The sequence below is a fragment of the Thermobia domestica genome, chromosome 16, assembly GCF_964235325.1.
Source record: "Thermobia domestica chromosome 16, izTheDome1.hap1.1, whole genome shotgun sequence".
Classification (NCBI taxonomy): Eukaryota; Metazoa; Arthropoda; class Insecta; order Zygentoma; family Lepismatidae; genus Thermobia; species Thermobia domestica.
In genome coordinates, this window is record NC_137469.1 from 2,253,514 (window position 1) to 2,279,448 (window position 25,935).

The window sequence follows — 25,935 nt, forward strand, 5'->3', positions numbered from 1 at the left end:
CACATCCCCCAGCAATAATACTATTTAACATAAATTAATTTCTCCTTCATCCCTTCCAGTAATTCAAATACGTACTAAATAGAGTATTTTCATATTGAATTTTACGTATTTACGCTCATACATAAATATCTACTGTATATTACTCCATACAATTACCGTTGCGAGAAATTAAATTACTGTAACCTCTCTGTAACGGACACCTCTCAGTAACGGACAAAAATTCATGTCCCATTGGTGTCCGTTATTGAGAGGTTTCACTGTATTTATTTTAAATAATATAGTTAATATGTCAGATTTTGCCACCACGTGCAAATGCACATGTTGCACATATGGTAGAGCCGGACCTCTACCATCTCCCATCTTTCAAAGTGAAGCTACCACTTCACATTTTCTCTTACAAATTGACTTACTTAGACGTGATTTTTGTGACTAAATCATGCTTTTCGACAAAGTAATCTACACCACTTTAACTTTCATCCGCCCATATGGGACATGGAACTACAGTTTAACGTGGGATCCGAACTACATGAGCTCGTGGCGGGAATCGAACACAGGTCTCCAACGCTACTAAAGACGCCTATGGTAACCACATAGCCACGATGGAGTCCCACAGTGGCGTAACTAAAGGCTTGGGGGCTTCCCGCAGACAGCATGGGGTGGAGCCCCTTCTCTACGTCCACTAGCGGATCCAGAAGGGTCGTTTGGGGGGGGGGCGGTTCGCTTCCTAGAATATGAACGTTTCTCAAAGTGACCAGAACTTTAATTTGCAACAATGGGATTTATATGAATCCGGGGCTTGGAGGGAATGTAAACCTAATTCCCAGATTTTTTTTTTTTTTTTTTTTTTTTTTTTTTTTTTTTTTTAGTGAAAGTATATTATTTCTGTAGATTTAAATTAAATACGCACGGACTTCCGTTTCGAAGGTATGGCGGTGTCATGATTCAATTCACACATAGTCATCGCGATATATCAGATGCATAGACGGCGCCACAGTGGGTGCAGTGGGTGCAGCAGCACCCACATTAACTTCGATCTTCAGATTTCCTACAATAATCCTTTCGATTTTGTATATTTCTTGTTTCCTATTTTTGGATATATTTGAGTGACTTCTTAAGTCTCTCATAAGTTACTTGTTATCATAAAGTGTTTTTCTGTTTTCTTTTTTTCTTTTAAGAAAAACTTAGGGATAATTTTTGATATCTTAAGGCTCAATAGGGCCTGAGTGTTCTGGCAACAATGTTAGGTTGTATTGTCCCTTCCCAGCCTGCACCCACATTACCAAAATCCTGGCGCCGCCTATGATCAGATGCGCTGTCTTGCATAGTACTTGCACAAAATAAAATACTGTATTGGCGATGGCATTCATTTTAATAAAACAGTGTACAATTTGCTCTAATCATTTATATCTTGAATAACAATTGCAGGGCAACAGTTGAAAAATAAAAAAAGACAGCCTTGGTCTATTCAAAAATAGATAACATAAGTATACATGCATAAAGAATAATACAAAATGTCAACGCATAACAAAAGACATTGTGATATTTCTATGTACATTTCTTGGTAGCTTAAAAATAATACAATAATTAATTAAGTATATGGCACACAATTTACCAAGTGATATAGAGAAGCAATCTTTACATATTGCTTTCCATTTTTGTTTACATTAGGATATAATTCAACAAATTAGAAGTTCCTTCGTTGATAAGCGGTTATCGTACGCGCCTTTGGTGCGGGAGACCCGGGTTCGATTCCCGGCGGAAGCTCACATGGTTCGGATTCCACGTTAATCAACAGGTCCCGTCTCATATAGTCTCGCTGCTGAAAGGGACGTTAAACTGAAAATAAACTCAATTCTCTCTCTCTCTCTCTCTCTATATATATATATATATATATATATATATATATATATATATATATATATATATATATCATACTCAAACTGAACTCCAAGGATGTTTTAGTGGCTCCGTGATTATTCCCCGTTGTAGTGATTGCCCGAACATAAATTTCGTGTCTTCCCTCCGAAATAAGAATGTAATGTTTTTCCCTTAAAAGAACTGGCCTGCACACTCAAGAGCACCACTTTGAACCTTGTACTACTAACAGGAACCCAGAACGACGGTTTGAAGTTAAACTACAACAGTAATGAATTGTGAATATAAATCCTATATAAATATAATATATTGCATTACTCCTTAACCATATAAATAACTACGAAGGTAGATGTACAATTTATTCAATAAATTCCTGCAAATAATGTAATAACAAAAATATCAATAATAAGCTTTTTCTTACACAAACTCAACGGAAATTTTGTAAGACCTAGCACGAAATGATGTTAAATTTTACATGAATTAAAATTATATAGAATCACAATATAAGGCATTATAACTGTTAATGCATAAATATTTTTTAAAAAATGAAACCCTCTGAAAGATTAACAAAGTCAAGAATAAAATGAACGAAAGACCAGAAATGCAAAACCAGTGATGTTTCTGTTCGTTACTACACACAAACTATATTTCCTTTAACATACCAACTGACGACATTATTTGACAATATCAGATATTTGAAAAAATGCAAATTAAAATTTAATATTGAAAAGTTCTCATTTTTAAATGAAATTACCAATAGAGAATAAAGTACGTATAACTTGTTGTTCTTTCATCTCAGATACCTATGAACCCCGTTTGGCCTAACTGTTAATACGCTTGCCTCTGGTGCGCGTGGTCCTGGGTTCGATTCCCGGTGGGAGTACAATTAAATGAAAAAGTGGTTCGGATTCCACTATAATCAGTAGGTCCATGTCCTTTTAACCGTCCTGGCACAAGGGTGGGACGTTAAACAAACAAATCAAGTATCATGTGTATAATATATAACTGTGTATTGAAAATATTATATATATATATATATATATATATATATATATATATATATATATATATATATATATATATATATATATATATATATATATATATATATATATATATATATATATATATATTATGATTGTGCCCTTTTGTTTCAGCTAAGATTAAAGAAAAAGCAATTTCAAACTTTTCCGAGTTCGCTCATCTTTGAATTTGTTTCTGATTCAGATATATCCAAGGAGTTCAGCTTTAACTTTCGGAAAATACCCACGAGTTGAAAATAATTACAAGCAAAAACCACGACCGGCGGAAACCACACTACGTCCTTAGTCACCTTCCAGACCATATTTGTGAAAATCGCAGCACAAACTCACATCTACGTCCTTTCTTGTTTTTGGCAAACCTGTCGATGACACGATCGTAATCTACGTTTATGTCTCGGTGCGTGTATAGTAGTGCCAGGCCACTAAGTCGATCTGCACCCATTCTGGATCGTAGCCATGTCTTCAACCTTTTTAGTGTTGAAAATGTTCTCTCGGCTGATGCTACGCTAACTGGCAGAGAAAGAAGCACACTTATTAAATCATATATTGTGGGATATATGTTTTTATCACACAAGGTCAATGCATCGATTGCGGTGGCTGGCACATTCTCAGCGCTCTCACGTAACCACTTGCTACGCCATAAGCGCAATTCACCACGAAGCTTGTCCACAGCATATAGCTTCTCCAGCCGGAGAACAGAGTAGTATTGTGATGCGATACTGTGGACTTCAGCGTCATTTATCTCTGATTTCTTTATTTGTGCCGGAAGAAGCCTGGCGAGATGAAATATGTCATTGTCTTCCAGTCGGTACTTAATATCTTCCACAATATGTTCAACCACTGGAATGAAAATTGTTCTTCTGTAATATTCTTCACAGGTTGATGATGGAATGTTTGAGCGATGTTTCTGCCACTGTGAAACGCGGGGTTTACGTATTTCTTCTCCGAGCTCGGCAGCCAGTTGGGTGGCACACTGGAACACTTGTGCAAATTCACTTTCACTGTTTTCTCTCTTCTCCTCAAGAACATGAATTGTGTCGTTTACCAAATTGCGAGCACTCTGCACGTCTATTGTCTCTTGCTGAAGGAGAGAACTCAAAGCATGTGTACATGAAAATATGTCAGCTAAGGACATGAGTGTAATGATGAATTCACTGTCACAAAGTGATGTATACAGAGACTTGGCCTTCGCAGCGGATTGCGATTCTTTCCAACAGGAAACTCGATCTAGGGCTTCAGCAATTTTCGCTACAGAGTTCTTAAATTGCATAATGCTGTCATGCCGCTCGATCCAACGAGTTTCACAATGCCCAAACAACTGCCGTCCTAACACAGTTCTCAAAGTTTCGTTTCTTTTGGATGACGAAGTAAAAAAGGCAATGACTTCTTTCATTATTCCCACTGTGTTCCTGACACTTGTAACTTTGGAACTTTTACAAAGAGACAAGTTCAGAGCATGGTTGTAACAAGGACAGCGCACAGCATTTTTTGCTTCCTTTTGGATTTCAGCAACAGCACCGCGGGTTTCGGATACCATCATGCTGCATCCGTCTGTTGCTATACCTACACACTTGGTAGCATCTAGGGAGTGAGATTTCAAGAAACACAATATCGTTTTTCCCAAGTCTATTCCACTTATTTTTGGCTCACTGCTGTTTGTAGTACCATCTCGAGGATTTACAAATCGTATGAAATCTTCTCGTACACTGTTTTCGTGCACATAGCGCAGGACAATACTAACCTGTGTAGTGTGTGAAATATCAGTAGTTTCGTCAAATATTATACTGTACGCTACAGCTCTCTGGACTCGACCAATAATGGTAGATGATATTTCTTCTCCACAACACTCAATCAACTCGTTTTGAATTGTTGAGCTGATATACGTTGCACGAGATGAAGCTGCTTTTAAGTGCTCTGCAAGTTCCTGATCCCCAGCATCTACCCTAAACCGCAACAGCTCCCGAAAGTTCCCTTCGTTGTTTACACTTGCATTCTCTAAAAGTACTCCGTCATCTCTGTGGCCTCGTAAGGGGATATTTTGACGACCCAAGAATATAATTGTCTTGACAATAGGAATCAGTCTTCTGCGATTTTCTGTCACCTGTTTTAAGCGCTGTGTGTCCACTAGGTTAGCTACAGATGTTTCCGGGGCACGAACACGCTTCAAGAAGTCCTCTGCTGCACGAATTGAGTCCTGGTGGTACTTGTTCCTGGAATGGACTGTCAGTGCTCCATCTTTCCCTAGCAACTTTGCGAAATTAGTTAAAGGCTCAGTGACCAAACGTTTCAGGGGAACTGTCTTTTGATAACCCCCAACAGAAGCAAAAAGAGAACAATATTTACAATATAATCCCTTGTGAACATCAGAGAGCACTAGCCAATCGTGGTTATTTAAATGTGAATGACTGACAAACCTTTTCTCAATTTTCCCACCCTTTGAGTGAGTAGAAAAAGGAAACTCATATTTGGGAGGCGGAAGCCAGTGGTTCTGCAACACTTGAATCCTAATAAAGTCATTCGTTGGTTTTCCGATATAGTTTCCTATATCAACATCTGTTTTTGTATCTTGTGTACTCTCGAGATTACCTGGCAGTTCCTGTGTCTTTGTAAGACCCGAAACAGAATGCTCAATTTCTTCTAACGGCAGAGAAGTGTCACACGAGTCACTGGGCAGCATTACTCCATTCAAGTCCTCGCGACCATTTTCCTCCACCAAGACGAAGCTAGTTTTGCTTCTATTGTCTTCTCTACTAACCGTTCCGGATTCCTGTACGAAAAGGAATGAAATTTGAAACATTTTAAATCTTACCTTTATAATTTTATCTCTAAACAATATAATACACTGCTATTTGTAAAAATTGCAACATCAAGCAAGCTACATTGAGTCGAATGAAATTTATGCCAAAGACCAGTTACGTGACCATACGGAGATAGTTTCAGAATTGTAAAACACATTTAAGTTAGGTAAATTAGTATAGCGTAAAACCTTTATGTAGTGCAATCAGATCCCTTATACTTGGTGGTATAGAGGGGGCGCGGTGGCTCTGTGGTAGCGTTCACCTCCGGTTCTTGGGGTCCCTGGTTCGATCCCAGCTCACGCCGTGTGGACTTTGTGGTGGACAAACACCGTGCTCGTGGGTTTTCTCGAGGTTCTCCCGTTTCCTCCCACTTTCTTCATTCCGCCATTTCATTCGTTTCTCATTATTACCGCCTCCTTTAGCCTAAGCGGCAAATCCGTGGGACGTAAAACTAAAGATTTCGTTTTCATTTTGGTGGTATAGAAGCAAATACGGGTTGGATATATTCCTGATGAAACTCTGTAACACTGCTTGTGAGTCTATAAGACATCTATACTGTTTGCCGGAGGATCTTGACGAAGATGGTCCCAACTAAACATATCACAAATATGTTCGATGAGAGCCATGTCAGGTGACCGTTTCGGCAGAGGTAGCTGCGGTACTTCTAAATCTTGAAGGAAGGTTTTCACGTTCTGAAATAAAGGTTTGTCCGGAAAGTAATAAGAACGAGTTCCGTGGATTAATCAGAAGGGAAGGGGAATGGGGTCTCCTTACGTAATGGTTGCTGAAAAAAGTTAGATAAGCGATATATTTCTCGGCAGTTGGTTCTGAACCAATTACTTATACTTGCAATTTTCACAAAGAACTTGCAATTTATCTTCTAACTAAATTTACTACATAAATTACATGTGAACACCAGAGTTGGCTTAAGGACAGACGTAGGCGGGCTACAGTCTTGAGAGCATACTAAAGACCGTCCGTAAATGTTATTAGCATGCAGAAATGCTAAAATGCCGTTACATACTGTATTATTATAGGTTTTTACTCTATATGAATAATTTAGGATTTATTTTACTTGTTTTCATGAGCTCTATTAGGGGTGGACTGGCCAACTGGGCAAATGCCTGATGCGCATTCTCTGTTATGACTTCCGCACAAAAATGTACTTAATAGCGGGTTCCCTTAAGTATTCACATTTTTTTCTGGAGTAACACAAAAAGTAATTCGTGTATCTCCTGAAATTTTATTGGTAATAACTTTTGAAGGCATGTGTGCGGTTGGGTGACCTGAAATTGCAACCACATTGCTTTGGCGCCAAGGTCGTATTTTCTTATTAAACACAAAACTACATCAATATTTTGGTTTTAAGTATCTGTATTTCAACATTATGTGTTATATTTAAACGAATATGTGATTATAGACATAATATGACTTGCCTAAAGCAAACGAAATCCTATAAATGACATATCTTCTCTCTAACTAATCGGCATGATGCCCTTCCAATACCAGCATGATTGTCCTTTTCACAGAACCAGTCCACCACACTACTCTATAAAATAATTGCAATTAGGATTTTCAACTATTGTTTTTAATTGATTAATATAATAATAAAAGTCTACATTCCAAAATGATCGCCATAAGTAGCATATACTGTATAATAAATAATACTGATTTAAATTGAAGAATAGAAGCTTAGTTTTACCTTTGTTAAGCACGCTGTGCTATCTTCTTACAACTAACTTTACAGCTTAATGAACTTAAAGGTTCATCGCCGCAATGACAAAAGAACGCAAATGCATCCTGCCTTTCGCTGTACCAATTAAGTAATGACTTTCATAATTTACTTGCATAGGGTCACTCTTTATATTATTATCTTCATTAAATACAAACTAATTATTTGCTGAGCAAAACTATATATTTTCATTAAAATTTAACACGTATATTGAAATAAATACATTGAAAGGGATTTGCTGCTGCCAGTAGCCAATCAGAAGAAAGATATCTTAGCTGTTGTATGTATCTACGATTGTACAGTTATCCTGTATCACATAGGTCTGATGAAGCCAAAGAGTTAGTTGGAGAAACTGTAACACGTGTTAAATTTTAATGAAAATATATAGTTTTGCTCAGCAAATAATTAGTTTATATGTAATTATAACAAAGCAAATCTTCTAGTTATGGAAAATATCTTATCTTCAGTTCTACTTAAAAATCTATAAAACGTGTCCTTTTTTCTTGCATATCATAAATATTCTTTTACAAAAATGACAGACAGAGATGTGGAAGTATCATATCACAAAGCAGAGACGTACGCAAGTGTTGGATTCAGGGGGTCCGAACCCCTTCCCCAAAATCTCGACTTTTCTGCAAATGTAGTCTAATTTTGGTGGTGATTTAACACATTTTAATATAATTATTCTCATTCTAAATTTCGACCCCCTCCCGAAATACAGTCCTACGTACGTGCCTGTCACGATATATATATATATATATATATATATATATATATATATATATATATATATATATATATATATATAATGTCTATAGCTTACTATCATTCACGGGGGCCCGGGTGCAATTCCTGGTGGTACAACCTTGAGAGGAATAACTAACGGCAAGAAGACGTAAAAAGTGCCCTAGCTTCGACAAATTTCTGATTTATTTTGAACGCTAAATCCAATTTTTAAACAAATCCCTTCATGGAGTTATTAGCTAAATGACCTCAAAACTGGAATTTTTGAATCTCCGTTTATACCAATGGTAAAGGTTCGATTTTTGAATACGTTTCGAATTGCTCTTTTTTTATGCTAATTTGAGGACGCTGAGGCCAATGGAACGATGTTTAAACATATCGGTGCATGAGGGGACGAAAAAAATCTGAAATTTAGGATATTTACATTTATTTATATTCAAACTCTGAGGTAGTGGTTCTCATGACTCCATGGTCGGATATGCTTTAAAACAGTTCAATTGGATTCAGAGTCCTCAAATTAGTATAGAAAGACCAATTAGAAATTTATTCAAGAGTAGATACTTCTTACTAGTGGCATTATCGTTTGTTCTCTGAGCAGTGGCGGCTTTAGAGGGCAGGCCGGATAGACATGAGCCTACCCAAAAATTTTGAAAAATACATAAACACTAAAAGATACAATAAAGAGTAAATATATTTTCCACTGTTTATATTAATGGTAGATAATTATTTAACAAATAGCATCAACCCCACGGGCGTCTCTGGCCGGGGGGACGAGGGGGACGCGTCTCCCCAATATTTTGAAGTACAAAATATTCAATATTCTGTTCTAATTAATTTTATTTACTAACGACAGAATAGCATATAAATAGTAATAATTATATTTATTTGGAATATAATATTCAGGCTGTGTATAACACAGTTCTTGATATGTCTCAAGGGGTCCGTGAAGGTAAGCATAAAGGTAACAAATGGAATCGAAGGTAATAAATAGGTTGGGCTAGGTACTACCATTTAAATCACTTTCTTTGATGTTCCCCCCAAATTTTACATGCCAGAGACGCCAGTGTCAACCACTACTGCAAAAGTAATTTTTTATTGCCATTAATCAATCAAATATGTAGACCCTATATGTATTCATAAGCGAGAGAGGGGACCCACTCAAAATAAAATTAAAATCCTGAAGCCGCCCCTGTCTCTGAGCGCATAACAGTAATTCTGGTTCCACCTAAAACTGTAGATGCACGTCTCATATAGCATCGGTGCTAAAAGGGACAAGCTTTCTTCATATTTTGTTCATATTGATATTTAGGATGGGGGGTCATGATGGGTCAGTGGTACAAGCCTATAAAGCACTTACTTCTTTCAATTTGATTAGAGTCTATTTTTCTTAGCCAAAGTATGACAAGCAAAGCATGTATTTAGAAAGAATTGAAAGGCATACATACCTCCTGTTTTGATGTGCCAATATTCTCCGGATTGTATGAATTTCTCATCAGTGGAGTTTCACATGTTAGTACTGCCTCTTCCAATCTTGGTCGCTTCACCAAAAATGACAATAGAGTCCCGTTCTTTAGTTTTTTACTCATCTTTAACACACACAATTACACAACTACCGTAAATTAATATATAACTGGTTGAATTTGAAATAGGCCTATGTCAAAATTGCACTCTACACAAAAAATATTTTATCGCTGTCAATGTAACAGAGTAACTGAGTATGGTCACACGGTTAAAAGTTATCTTGTCATCTGTTATCTGACACCACCCCTCCCATTTCTCCCCTTTTGTAGATAAATATAGCTTCCCTTTGTTGAGCTAAAGTGGTCACAAGACACAAGAAAACTTGGAGCTTGACCTAAATCTATCGATTTCACTATCCAATAGAATGCGAGGGTATGTTCCGGTCGTCGACCCCTATCCATGACATTTTTTAGTGTCCTCTCTGAGAGGGACATAATCTTTAATCTATGGCGCTATGCGAAGAACATTTCCTGAGGGCAAAATGTTGTTGGATTTCCGTTATGTTTCGTTTTTGCAAAACTCAATACTTTTCCATGACTTATGTTTGTCAACATTGTTGACATTTTCTTAAGTGTGCGTTTGGATTGCGGCTCCATAAATCGTACCAAAATTTTCTGATGTATCAAAGGTGAAGAAAACATTTCTATAATTGGTACAAAACCCAGGATTCATATGTCGTTGGAAGTCACTGATAAACTTTGACGTTTTGTATGTGTCCGTGGAATTGTTCATTTCTCAAGAAAAGCTCCCAACTGTACTCAATTGGTGCATTTAAAGATGAATGTATCAGGAATTCAATTGCTGGTACATTCGTGAATTTTTCATTTAAGCAGGAGAAAGCGAGAAGACAAATATATGACTGTTACAAAAGTGTATGCGTAGGGTATTTTGGTTTGTTGCTTGAGCTTAACATTCCACGGTAACGAAATGGTGATAAAGAAGACGTGCACTTATTGATTATAGTCTCTAACTGTAAAGGATCTCGAGATATGGGTATCTTATAATAATAATCTCGCTTCTTTGGGGCTTATGGTGACCACCTCAAGAAACTAGACAGAAGTATTCACAATTCAAATACTTGTATGTCTGTATTAAGTATTATTAACTACCACACATTTTGATTAGACTCTGCTAAACTTGTAACACACATTGAATAGGTCGGAAAAAGACAATATTTGTATTTCCCAACGATAAATGCTGGAAGTTAAAAAAAAAAAAAGACCTTTGGGGGGGCGGTCGCCCCCTCCGCCCCCCCCCGTGGATCCGCCAGTGTCTACGTCCCACTTGATGATTTGGGGCCCCCTTATGGCTTGAGGCTCCCCGCAATGCGGGGTCTGCGGGCCCTTATTTACGCCCCTGGACTCCCAAAATAAATGAGCACGGAGATAGTGCTGTTATTTACAAGAAGTATCGTGTTTCAGTTTATTGTGACTGTAACAATCATTGACATCTTTCACAAAAGCATTTGATATGCTAATGGCCAGTGACGCATTTAGGATTTTGTTTCGGAAGGGGGAGGGAGACAGATAAACACACAAACAAACTCTTTATTTTAATTATATTAGAAGATTATGTTTTTACATTTGTTCCCATCTCCTTTGCAGATTCTCTATCGCATGATGTAATCTAATGAATGAAGTATCTTTTGGTTCCTCTTTAGTTTGCCACAACCTGGTTGGGGCCACTGGGGCCTCGTGCGATGTTATGGCAGCATTTTGGTGAGTTATTTCTTGTCAATTAAAACCAGAATAACTGAGTTCTTATTTATGATTTGTAATTACATTTAAAACAGATGAAAAATTTAAAGGAAAATGCGACACAGCCACCGGAATTGATTACCCAATCGCTTAACTCCAAATTCCAATAGAGACATGGAGACACACGGTAGAACATTCAGCTACAGTTGGAGAAGCTTCTGGTACAGTCCCAGACGATGAGAGTTCCTGGATTTCTTGAGGTTCTCCCATTTCCTCCCACACTCTTAAGAATTCATTTTCATTCATTATTCTTATCCTTTATCAAAAAAGACATAATCGAGGGAGTTAAATTAAAGGGTCTCATTTTCTTCCTACTTTTTTACTTTGACAATTCTCTCAAGAAGTTGCAACTTAGAATTGAACTAATTATTTCTTATTTCACTTGTCAGTCAACGACAAAAGTCTTTCCGTTTGATGACGTTAGTTTCGTAAATAACTTCAGAATGGAAGAACAATTTGAGAACAGTTTTCAGTAAATTAAAAAGAATGTAATATTCTCTACGTTCAAAATCATACCACCGTTGTACGTTCCAGCCATACTACTGTTATTCCCAAAATAAATTTTACTAAACGGAAAGAACTTTTGTTGCTAACTGTACCCTATACATTTCAGTCCAACATTCAGGCTTCGCGGTCAGGAAACAATCAAAAATATGCTCCCATCATTCTTCCCTTGTAGAGCAACTTTTGATGACTGATCCCAAAATCTTGTAACCATTTTATCATTCAGCCAATTCGCAACGGCTGCTAAAATTTCTCAAGGTCTCCGTGTCAGTTGCTAAAAGTGTCTTTTCACGTCTAGATTCAGTTCTTACGAAATAATAATAATATTCTAGTATTACTTTTGAAGATCAATATACAAAGGAAAATATCGATATAAATATCATATTTAAGTTAATCCCAGGGAGTCATTCCGTAACACAAAATTTTGCGCGTCACAACGCAACGCAAATGCTGGAACAAGCAATTGTTAAGTGTTACCTAGGTATATTGGTCATTACAAACTAAAAGTCACATTTTGCGGTGCATCGGCGTAAGCTCGTACCGAATGTGGCTCCTGGTCACTATTACTAGTATCATTGGAACAAATAATAATGTAATCATATAGTAATAATAATTAGTACGTCAACTTATTGTACTCATCATACAATAGAACCGTTTTTTTTTTTTAAATACTAATCATAGAACTGGTTGTTAAATGATTTGAATGGCACCACTACTCACAAGACAGGAAAATGTCGACTAAAAGATTTGTTCCTTTCAAAATTCACTGCAGCCGACAGTGCAAGCACATATTTATTTGCATAGTTCACTGATTGGCAGTTCTGCATTTTTCTTTAAATTCTGCTAGTTATAGAAGAAATCAGTCCAAGAATTCCTGCTCCCACTCCAAAGAAAATCAGCAGGTTTATTATTGTAAGGTTAACAGATTTTTAAATGAAATATTGGAAGAGTTTCTGTATGTGATCACATTAAAGAAAACAAATTAGTTTCGTTTCGCAGTGTGAACCTACGTTATATTGGCAGCACCATACGTGAATTTATTACAGAAACCGTAAGTAGTCCGGTTGCAATAGAAAAACAAAAACTTAGAACTAGGAAGTTCTTGTTTCTGACGTCTCATTTGATGAAGCGCCAAAAGAGAGAAAACGAACTGACTTACGATCAGGAGAAATAAGGAGGTTAGTGTGACTATTGCATTGCATCAATATTAAGCACGTTTTGTGTATACAGCAATCGCAGCTCGATCGTTCAGTATTGAAGAGAAATGGAGGTATCAAATCAACTCGTTTACGGTTGTTTGCTGTTGGAGTGATCTTGTCAGCAGCCGCATCGAGTTATCGAATACATCAGGCATTTGAGGAGGATTCCATGAACGAACACACTGGCAGGCATTGTTCCAGAAGTTCAAGTCGGAGCCTTTGTATCAAACTCCGCGGTGGAAGACCACAAGTGTTGAAAGACAAGGTCCTGAACGCAACCATACACAAGAAAAGCAGTTGAACGTGTGGTGAACTTGTTGAACGCTTCCAGATTTCCAAGGAAAGGGTCTTCACAGTTTCCAAGGACCACCAGCACCGCATAGGAATGTGTACAAGTTAATGAAAAGGTATGCCACACATTGTAAGTCACATACTAGAATACATATTTTAGTCTGTGTTGTAAGCAACCAACAAGGAACGAGTGATAGCCTGTTTTCCGTTTCTGTCTCGGCACTGGAAAACACTCATATTTGATCAAGTGCTTACGAGTGACGAGAACTGGGTTCAATGTGATACTTAAAGCGTGTCAGATATTGGTTGTCCAGACCTGACCTTGTGTTTTGTTCTTCATGACTACCTCTGCACCTACGATCTTGATGAACTAGTCGCCAAATGAATTACAAGCTTCCACCACCAGGCCAAACCATTACTGTGAACTTGTACCAGCAAGAATTGCAACAGAAGGAGCCAGCATTGGCTAATAGAACAGGTGCTGTAATGAAGAGACAAGACGTGGCAGGAAGACGATGGATACCATTCGGCGACTTGGTTGGCAGACAGTGAACCATCCACCACACTCAGCTATCTCATCCTATTTCCATCTATTTCATTTACTTGACAAGCCCTCTATGGGAAATCCTTAGACAAGGAGACAGATCTGGGGCACGCACTCATGGACGTATCTGCGTCCCCGAGTTTTACTGCCAGGGAATTATGAAGCTGCAGTAACATTGGAATAGGGTGCTAGACAGCGATGGAGGTTATTTCCAGATCTAACCCTACCCCCTAGACCTTTGGCTAGCGAGTATGCCTTTGGTGCACATGGTCCCGGGTTCGATTATCGGTCCGTAGAACACAAAACTTAATTTGACACTAATTTATTTTTATTGATTATACATCTTCTTTAGCCTAAAGGCAAACCATGGGACATTAAACTAAAGGAAAAATCTTTGAGACCTAACTGAGTATCACGCGCTATATGTCTGTTTCTTACGATCACGAAAGGCAGGATTTTTTTTGTTTTTTTGTTTTTTTTTTTTTTTTTGAAGGTTAAATGTTACCTTGTAGTTTTAGGTTTGTAATAAGGTTTCAGATTAAAAATTGATGTGTGGAAACTTTACACACACGTAAAACTATAATATAACAAAAGATCCCAAATGAAACTAATCTCTTTGCAAATGTCAACAAATTTCTTTTTTGCAGTGTTGATTTATCAACATACGTACCACAAACATTGCAAATTGGTGCTTTGCAATTCTAATTCCCTTGGTACCGCCAAGAAAATAATCAATTGTTTCATTTATCATAGCTGCTGCAACCGGACATTCCTGAACAAGTGAAATCACGCCAGGCTCAGGTTTTACATTTGCCCTCATGTTGAATTGCATTTCAATCTGCAGTTTCTCACCAGTTTCATTCCTCTGTTATTCCAACTCTTTTAAACGATCCTTTATTTGCTGCATTTGAAAATAAGAATGGAAATAACAACGTGTCTACCAAAATAAGAAATTTAAAATAATCGAGAAAAGTACTCCTTCCGCTATACTAGGTCCTAATTACATCTATCTTTTTCACCTCCTTTCGTGATCCCATGTAACCTCTCGCGATATCCCTAGGGGTCCCGATTCCAGGTTGAGAAATCCTGCAACAGAGCAATAAATTCGGAAATGTTCTCCATGCGGTGCTGAATATGTATCCAAAAGTCGCCTCACCTTATTAATTACCGTTTTTGCCTCTGCTGATCAATGTTAAAACGAAAAATGGTCTGTATCTATCACTTCGGTTTGAATGGAGGCATAAAATTCGAGAATAAACTTATTCTTTGGACCCTGAATGCAAACAAAAGGCTATTTCTTCCAATATCCTATCGTTTCAGATCTATTAAGATCAGTACTGAAAACTGAAGAGTCACTTCAGGCTCCAATAGAACAAAGAGATTAAATCTATCAATGTATAGGTCTATAGTGTATATTAAAAAATCCCCTCAATATCTGTTACTGTTTCCTCCCTACTGAGATCAAATTGAAACCTTAAAAAAAATACTTCATGCTATATATTACCGTTTTTTTCACTATGGATATGTGTCGAAACAGGAAATTAATTATGGAAAATTTTTCACCACTTCCGGTTTGAATAAAGGGATAAAGATCAAATTAAAATTTATTTTTATGACGTTGAATCCATGTCAAAAGCCATATCTTGCTATCTCTGACCAATTTTGGTCCATAGAGATGACTACTGAAACCGGAAATAGTCTTGAATTTCCACCACTTCCGGTATTAGTGAAGAGATAAGAGTGGACACAGAATCTATTCTTGGGAAGCTGAATCTATTGCATAAAACCGCTTCTCGATGCATCTTACTCTTTTTGCTCTACGGTAAACAACATTAAAACCGGCACCCATTCTTGGGATGCTAAATGGATTCCTCGCTATATCACACCGACTCCGCTTTGATACCAGTCAACAGACAGACAGACAAACGGACACAGCCGTTCTGTAACACTTCCAATACTTATGTAGGCTAGATTTCCCGATGCATGCATTAAACTAGTTTAAAGATGCATTACTGTATATAAGAATTAAAAATGTAATTTCGGTTTGAAATATGTGCATTACTTATCGCTACTAAAACTGTCTCAAACTTTTTTGTTTCATAGAAGTATTTTAAACTGCCTCCATTTGTAGTGGAAATATACAAAAGGCATAGAAAATTAAACTAAGGAAATCCATAGAGTGGTACCTAACAGAAAGAAATTGGGGAATCACGATGACAGGGTAGAAAATGCGGGCTCACCGCATGGACATAATTTGTTTGTGGATGAAAGAGACGAATACAGAGATTGTCTCCGGGAAACGCTGTCGTCTGTTAGCATTCAGTTACTTTAATTTAAAAAAATCATTAAGCACTCAAAATATAAATTAATGTAGTGGGAACTGGAGAATTTGTGAAGTAAAATGCCTTTCTGGGTACAACCTTACATCTGTTGACTGCATAAACTCAATTTTAACGTCAGTCGAGATGAAACATGAGGCTTGATGTAACCGATGAAAGTGGTTGAAAATGAGGCATAAATAACCTCTGCCATATTGTATATCTGTTAATACAATAACCAAAATAAATGGTAACCAAATCGCCTTACTCTATTTTGAGAAAAATGACTCTTTAGTTTGCCTTGATATCAAGAATCAATGTAGGGTGTTTCCGGGAGTACTAATAAATATTTTAAGCAACGGGTGTTCGAATCTAGCATTGACAGCCTCTGCACCATAGGGAAAGAGCTGATGATCCATAATCCACGAGAAAGTATGACTTTGATATGTTTATGCAAACAAGTCTATAACCTACTAGATTACCTGAAAACTCTGAGTTTCGTGGACTTTCAAAACTGATTTAAAAAAAAAAAAAACTGTTTTTAAGTTTGTAATTTCGGTGCTGAACAAGTTTCGAGGTGCAATTGGAGAGCGAAATAGCCAACACCCTTCTAGAAAGCCAAAAATAAATGTTCGGAATCGATGTGCTGACTGCACATTATCAAGTGAATGTATGACACGCCATCTGTCCAACCATAACCCTTTATAACCTGTAGCGCCGGAGACTGATTTTAATTTGTAACCAGTTATCATTTCTTTTTCATTTAACTTCATTCTAAAATAAAAAGCTCTGGAAAAATCTTGAAGTGATGTCCCACTTATTGATTGAATATCGTAATCAACACCCTTTATCCTCATCGTTGGTAAAAAACATTGTTATCTTTTATAGAGAAATTTCAGAAAGTGATTTCAAAGTACAGTTTCTTCCAGACATGTTTTTTGGGGGTCACTGTTCCTTTGGAGTTCTGAAAGTATCCTCCCGAAGGAGGACAAAATATTATATCTATAATATAATAATAAACAGAATAGTAGCATGTGAAAACAGTATGTGCCCCTGTGGTGCTCACCCCCCCCTCATGTCCATGACGCACCCCCCTCAGTTGTCTATCCGTAAGTGTTCTTCCATGAAAAAAAAATCTTTTCGATTAATTTTTACACACCCTCAAACATATTTATATAGATTTTTAACCCCCCCCCAAATATTTCAATGACGCAGTTTGCGTCATAGCCCCCCTTGTCGGCACCCCTGTGCCCCTCTGAATACTAAATGTACCCCCCGGAACGTTTTTTTTTCTGAAAGAAACACTGATTCATTTAAATATTTTGAAAAAAAGAATATTGCATTTTGTTTTTCCTTTTTTCGTTTATTTTAAAAATTCTTAGAAGCCTCTCTTTTTCTACAGGGAGCGAAAAGCATCACGCATTGGATAAAGGAGTTTCCTCGAAATAAGTGTTTTTATTTGATTGAAGAGCAGCTACAATCACCAGATAGCACTTCTACTAAAGTAATTCTTTTTAATTTTCACTGAAGAAGCTTTCACTACAGACTGAAAAGTTATATCATGTGAATGGTATCAGAAGTACATGATTTAAATGAGAATGCTCTAACTGTATCTTTTATTCTGTCAAGTTAAGCAAGTGTTAATGTAATCACACGTGGACTATAGCAACCGAACTAGTCCCACATGATACAGTGTCACATGTAAATACGATATGGACCAAAATGTTTACGAATATGATATTGAACAAACACAGTTAAATGTGTTTTTCAGAAAAAAATTCTATTCACACTTACATTATGCAAGTGATTCTGTGCTGTCATGCAGATTGAAACTTCTGGAGCAAGAGTTCTGGTTTTGTGAAATTTCGCAAAGTTAAAACTACATGTCTGTAAAATGTAATTCTTTATTGGAAACCAACAAGTCGCTTTTGGTGGATCTTTAATAAGTACTAAATCATATTACAGTAAATATGTGGAATCATTGCGACCGTATGTGATACTAAGGATTAACAACAACTGGACTATGAATCTCTACAGTACGACTGGCTACAATATGGATTTTTTGATAAAGAGTTCTTTATATATTTTTCCTGGTTACAACGTTACGGATTTGCATTTTCATTGATTTTATATCGTCTTCCAGATGAAGGGACCTCAAAATAAGACAACTCTTCTGAAACTTCGCAGAAAAACACCTGCAAACAAGTACACAGCCACATATTAAGGACGTTTCAAAATGGGTCTTCCTTCTGATAAGCATCAAATCACTTTTGGTAGCTGATATAATGCCTCATATACTGAATACAACGGGTTCATCAAATCATCAGAAACTGAACGTCTTTCACCTCTGGGCTGGAGCAGAAGCAAAAAGGTGTCATCACGTACTCTAACAATGTATATTTGTTTGAAAAAGAAAAGATAAATGAATAAAAACAATTGGGGGAGCTCTGATTAAGTGGGGTGGCTGGATCAATAGATGGATGGGGTATGTCTACCACCAATCTTCCTAAAATCCTAGGAAGATTGGTGGTGACTGGATGGGCAGGCAGGGGAGTAGACTGGCGGACAGGACGGGTGTTTGGGCCGCTGGGCAGACGGTCCGGTAAGGGGGAGACGGGCTGACGGATGGATTGAGGGGGCCTTGGAAGAGGGGAGGATGGGGGTGTGGGTGCTTGGCTGGGCGGGTGGATATACACAACATATACACGTACGCACATCCAAACGCCTACATTCCTCATCACCACAGACACTGATGCGGCGAGGGACTACGCGCTTCGATCCAGATGGGTAAGTATAGTAGCATTTACAGACTTCTACACAAATGACTGATCTTCTTCGGAAAATTCTTCTGCTTTCAGATTGTTCTTCAAATAATTATTCAGCTGTTTTCAATATGTGTTGAATATGTCTTCGTCCTCCTTTCTCTGTATCCAACAGTTTCTACTTCTCTCTCTCTCTCTCTCTATTGTAAGAATCATTGGTTCTTCAATCTACATTTGTTCCAATACTATTTCTTTTATACTATGATAACAATTACTCTCGTCTTAATTCACACCTCTTCAATATTATTTCTTTCCTTTTCTTCAGCTTCATTCAAGATGTCTCTCCATCAGAGTGTAGAAAATACTGAAGAAATGAAGAAGAAAGTGTCACTGTTGGCCATGCTGAATATTCTGCAACAATGTTATGGTGGAAGAACGTGGTATCAGGTCAAAGTATGAGTAATATCGAGGATGAGAAAATTTTGAACAAGGCGCACATCGCACACAAAAATCAATACAAAGAAGCTAATAGATATAACAGCTGTAATCTAAAGTAGAGATAACGAGGAAGAAAACTGGGGTGAATGGGTGATATCAGAGTGGAGGCAGTGTGGTCAACATAATTTTAAAAAATAAATAAAGCAAATTAATAAATAAATAAATTACTTAAATAGATGGTATAGTAGGTAAGACAAATAAATAAAAAGTTAAATAAATAAATAAATGAATTAATCATAACCCCTAACCCCACCACCATAATCATCATCATCATTATCATCATAACCCTAATCACCGACCACACTGTCTCCAATTTCCTTCCACTCGAATCTTTTCTCTTTCTCTGAATACCTACTCAATACTTTGACCTCGCCACACGTCCTTCCATACTATCATTTTAGCACAAGGTTCAATATGGTGACAGTGACACTCAACTGGACTTTTCTCTAGTATTCTCCCTTTTCTTCGGTCTGGAATACATTCTGATGACGAGAGACTGAATCTTGAAAGCTAAATCCTTTATTCTTTCAGCGTGCCTTCCATCTTAAGCATCATGTACAGTACTTTTTATGTCTCCAGTCTTTTTATGTCGCATGAAAATATTATTCACACACACAGTGGTGGTTCGTGAGAGAAGTCACATTGGTAAAAGTTAAAGTTTTATCGCTTGGAACAGAGAATAAAATTTATCTAATGTATTAACTGTTGTATACAATAATTAATACATTAAGAAAGTTATCTTCTTTTACTTTCAAGCGAAAAAATTGAACTTTTACCGGTGTGATTTCTCCCTCAAAGCATCCACAAACAGTAAGCGTTTCTTTTTCAGTTGTTTCGACGAAGAAGAAAGAAGAAGAAGCCTTACCACGACATATTATCTGTCTGTCTGGTTGGGTGTCTGTGCTTCTCTCTGACCTGACGCTGGGGTTCTTGATATCTGTCCTGACGCCTGAATCCTAAATGTTGATCCCGACCTGATGCCCTCTGTGCCCTTATACCCGCCCCGAAGCCAGCCTTCTCCTCTGCCTGCTTTCCCCCTATCTATCTATTCTTTCAGCCACCCCACAAAGCTGGGGAATTAAAAAAAAAAAAGTTGTTTCATTTATTTTTTGATGTTCTGTTGCGAACAAATTTAATATCGATAAGAATTGAATAGAATACATTTAACATGGAATAGGGGCCAATGGTGATCTTTAACTTCTGCCGATTACTTCCATTGAATCTACACTTCATCTATTTTATTTCTGAATTTGTGCAGTTTATCCCCCAGTCCATTCCATATTAACAAGGTGAAATTTTTAATTAAACATCACACGATTATACGATTATGCTTTTTCTGCTGAAGGAAACGGATGAAGAACCAAAAGTAAATGACTGTGAATGGTTTACACTAACATTCTGAAATCGATTTCCCTGAATCCATGACCAAAGTAAATTTTCCCCTATCTACATTTCGCGAACACTATTACTTATGGTTAGGTTAATAATTATATTATTATTATTATTATTATTATTATTATTATTATTATTATTATTATTATTATTATTATTATTATTATTATTATTATTATTATTATTATTATTATTAAGTTTTTTTCTAAGTTTAGATTTGGGTCTGGAAATATTTCTTCCCCGTTTCTCGATCTTCAACTTTCTCTCTTCAGTCTCAATATTTTCATCTATTTTTCAAATCATCGATAAGTTGTATTCTTCTTCTTCCTATTCCTCGCTTTCCTTCCATCTTTCCTTCTATGGCGGTATGAAGAAGACAATTTCTTCGTAAGATGTGTCCAACTCAATTGGCCTTCATAAGAAGAATTCTGGTTAAAAACGTCCTCTTCTATCCTCCCTGTTTTAAAACATTGTTTGTTGGTCTCTCTATTTTACTTTCTCCATCTTCCTCCAACACCACATTTCGAAGCTCTCTAAATATTTCTTCTCCAACTTCCATGGTGTCCAACTTTCTGAACCATATAGTCCAATACTCCGTACACGGGACTTTTTCCTTAGTCCAATGTTAAGCCTTTTACTTAAGAGCAATAATTTCTTGTTGAATGCTTCTTTGACTATGGCAATGATCTCTTTGATGCACTAAGCGTCTCTCATCAGATTAATTCGCAGATATTTGAAATAATCGACCTCTTTTTAAGTTCTCTTTGTTCTACCCTGACCCATAAGAGCGTGTTTCCACGAAATATTCTTACAACTTTCAGGTTTTCGATGTTCATCTCCATTCCATATAATTTTTCTGTGTCATCTATTTTGTCAATCTTCTCCTGTAGTCCTTTTTCGGTTCTATCTATAATAACCGTGGCATCTACAGACCTGATCTTTTTAATGATCTGCCTTCCAATCTTGAAATCTCCCACTTACCTTAATGCTTCCTTCGTTAAGCATCCAGTGTAAACGTTAAATAATTGGGGCGACATATCACATCCTTCTATGATTTTACTTTCAATCTCCACACTATTGGTTTCTCTTTGATTCAAGCACAACTTCATTCGTTGTCCTATGAACAGGTTACGAATGAGTCATCGGTCTCTCCAATTGACCCCAATTTCTTTAAGTATTTTCATGAGTTTGGCCCAATTGACCTAGTCGAAAGCTTTTTGCCAGTCGATGAAGCATGAACATAACTCTTCCTTTATGTCAAGAACTCGGTCTAATTTCATTCTAATCAATCCAATAGCATCTGGTGCCTTATCCTTTCCAGAATCCAAACTCATCTTCCTCCAACATCTCTTCTATCTTACTTTCCAGCTGCCTTTTCAGTATACTCACAATAATCTTTCCAGTGTGGGGAACATGGCTAGTGATTCTGTAATCACAGCATTTCTTAGCCTGCTTTTTCTTGGGTAAATGCAATCATTGTAACATCAAGAAAATCCTTTGGCCATTCTCCACTCAGGTAGGTTTTATTAATAATTGAAGTCAGTACTTTCATTGCGTTGTCTCCTAATTACTTAAGTAAATCTCCTGGTATGTCATCGTCTCCAGTGCCATTCTTTTTTAGCATGTCTCTGATAGCTTGTACTTAGCACCCCCCTAAAACTTTCGGAACTAGGGGGGGTGCAATATTAAAAAGATTCATTCTCGCTCTGCCTAAAGCCCTCCAGGACTTTGTAGAAAATGTTTTAAATGATCTTACCTGTAGGCAGAACGGGAATTCTCGTTCTGTCTAATCTTTGGAGACAGGGAATTCTATGCGAGGAGGAAATTTTTAGGGAAATGCAGCACCGAGAAGCTTGACTCCTAGCGTGTTTGAATGCAGATCGAAACTTATGTATAAAATGGCTGTAGTAACGAGCGTGGGAACTAAATCCAAGAGGTCAAAATGCAGGAAAATTCTGACGAGGACAAAATCACAGGGATATATATTGGATGTATCAATGCACATCCCATATGATTATATTTTCCCTTCAATTGTCATATATTCTAAAATGTTATCTGTATTTTTTCAACTGAAATAACTTTTTCTTTCTTTTAAAATGCTGACAACTCGTAAAATGCGTAAAAATGTTAAATAAAAAGGCAGATTAGCTTTAATTATTTTCACACATACCAATATGAAAAGTTCTGGGTATTCGTATTTATTATACATTTAATATATTTGAAATACGTTTAGCATATTACAGTAAGACTATTCATTTTAATTACGAAAAGTACTGTGATGCTACTTCATTTTTAAAATGTCATTCTTTGTGATAGCATATAGCAGTCTTTTATTTTGAGTAATGTATAAATATTTATTTTAATTCTGGAATACTGATCGTTTTTTTTTTTTTTTTTTTTTTAAGCAAAGATCAAAATGTGAAATATATATATACTTACTATAACAATCTTACGTCTTTTATTGTGTTTCAGCATTTTTATAAATGTTATTTCCGTAAAGTGAAGAATTTCAGATAACATTTTAGATGCATAATAGTTAAATCAAAAAATAATCATTACGTTTTGTCTGAATTTTCCTTTGGGTTTGTCCTCTTGAATTTTGTCCTGCATTCGTAATAATCGCTTTGGTAATTCTAACAGAGGCTGTAAGAAGAATAACTATCTCTTCAAGTTTCATCATAAATTTTAGATTTTATTCTTGTTGTTCTTCTCGGAAAAATGCCGAGGATACAGTTCTTAATCAGCAGTGTTATTCACATCTACTTTGGTAAAGATGAATGTAAGTTTTTAAAAATACCTGCGGGCAAATGGAAAATTGATTAACTCAGTTGCAAGAAAACTGTTTCACATTGTAACTGAAACGAACATAACATAAACTTAACTCGTTATAATATCAAATTATTTCACATCAAGATTTTATTCACTTTTTCAGTAGTTCTTCTCTAACATGCTAAGAGTCGCAGTACGTAAAAGATGCCATAGTTCATATCCTCAAGACACATGTTTGGCCATATATTAAGTAAACAATGCAAGAGGCTTTAGCAGGTAGGCCCGGGCCTACCCGAAAATTTTGAAAAATATATAAACACTAAAAGACACAGAGTAAATATATTTTCCACTTTTTATATTAATGATAAATAATTATTTAATAAACAGCATCAACCGCTACTGTAGTAATTTCCTATTGTCATTAATTAATCAAATGTGCATATGTATCCATACGCGAGGGAGCGAGCTTACCCAAAATTAAAATCTTAAAGCCGCCCCTGACTGCGAGCTTTAGCATGTTGGAGGTGAACTACTGGAAAACTGAATAAAATTTTGTTGTGAAATGACTTGATACTAGACCGAACTTAGTTTGTTTTATCTTCGTTTCAGCTACAATGTCAAACGGCTTTCTTGCAACTGAGTCAATCAATTTTCCATTTCTCTGCAGGCATTTTTTTTTAATCACATTCATTTTTAGTGAAATAGATGTAAATAACACTTTTAATAATAGAACAGTATCTAGTCATTTTTCCGAGACGAACAAATAGAATAACATCTAAAATTTATGATAAAACTTAAAAAAATAGTTATTATTCTTACAGAATCTGTTACAATTACTAAAGAAAAAATCTCTTGAAGAAATCCCTCCCTCGTCTCGAAAGATTAGGCAGAACGGGAATTCTCGTTCTGCCTAAAGGTAAAAATCATTTAAAATATTTTCCACAAAGTGCTGGAATGTCTTCAGGCAGAACGGGAAGACCCAGTAAAAATCTTGCTATTTTGGTTTTTGAAAGATTTTGAATTCTTGTTTTTAAGTGCCAATATAATAAAAACAACTTAGTTTCAACAAGATAAATTTTCAAGCAAAGCACGCAACACAAGATTGAATGGAAATCAACCTTTACATGGCTGTGATCGTCACAACGTTTCATCAATCGATTGCCAACGATTTAACCTCGAAAAACACCAGCCATGACTTTTCCGAAAGGATGTCAAAATGCATTAGCAGAAAATACGAAAATGCTGCTTAATTTGCCTTTCCTTTCTGCTAATACGTATGGACAACAATGCGGGAAAAACATAGTATGCTTCTTTCATAGTATCATAGTAAGCCGTGGATAAGCCATGCTGTGCCGTACATATTCAATACGGAAATTATAATCACGCGTTAATACAACGTCTATACGACGCTAATCAGATGTAAAATCATCTCTGAATATGCCTCGATGTGTTTCAATTGTTAATGATCATTACAATGATTAAATTAGTATGAAAAGACGTTAAACTCAAAATCAACTCAACTCATTAAATTAGTATGAAAAAAATGCATAATCAAGTACAATGAGAATTATCAAGTTTTGCGACCACACCCTTGAATTATTCCCGACAGAATGGTGTAGAAAAGTAAATGCAATCTTCCCCCTACCCCCTACATCCTCAACCATTGTTAATTAAATTGTAACATTTTGATTCTAATAAAGATAACAATTGGCCAAACGAAATTCATGTTGAAGAAAGAATTTAATTTTTCCTAGCGACTTGATTTTAGTAAGTCTTCTCGGGCGATCAGCCAAATGAAGGTATTGACATTCAACGTTTCGAATTTAGACATTGAATTCACCTTCAGGGATTATAATGAAGAAATCGGAGATATGGGCATGTATATATGGTGACTGCTTAAGGGCAGAGCTATGAATGGGGGCTTGTGATTGGCTGAGAGAAACGCTGGCTTCTGATTGGGTGTTTTGGCTATGAGAAATTATTTTGTTGAATGTCTTTTTTTCTTTTCCTGAAAAGGTCGACCAGATAAGGCTGAGTTGAAAAGAAATTCATATTTCTTTGATTATGTTTGAATTGTGAGATAGAGAGGTGGGTTGCCAGGTTATTTAACAAGACTATACATGCTTTGGAACTTTAACATTATTACTAAGCAATAACCATACATTAAGCATTGGAAAAATTCATTAGC

General features: G+C 36.5%; 1 protein-coding gene across 1 annotated transcript; it reads right to left on the reverse strand.

Annotated features, from left to right (window-relative positions):
* Positions 1-3,023: 3,023 nt before the first annotated feature.
* On the reverse strand, positions 3,024-9,993 carry LOC145672875 (52 kDa repressor of the inhibitor of the protein kinase-like). The gene is made up of 2 exons (XM_081742054.1): positions 9,638-9,993; positions 3,024-5,685 (listed from the first exon to the last, which is right to left on the reverse strand). Exons 1-2 carry the CDS (start codon positions 9,776-9,778, stop codon positions 3,205-3,207), a joined length of 2,622 nt encoding a protein of 873 aa, XP_081598180.1. The 5' UTR covers positions 9,779-9,993; the 3' UTR covers positions 3,024-3,204.
* Between the last annotated feature and the right edge of the window lie 15,942 nt (positions 9,994-25,935).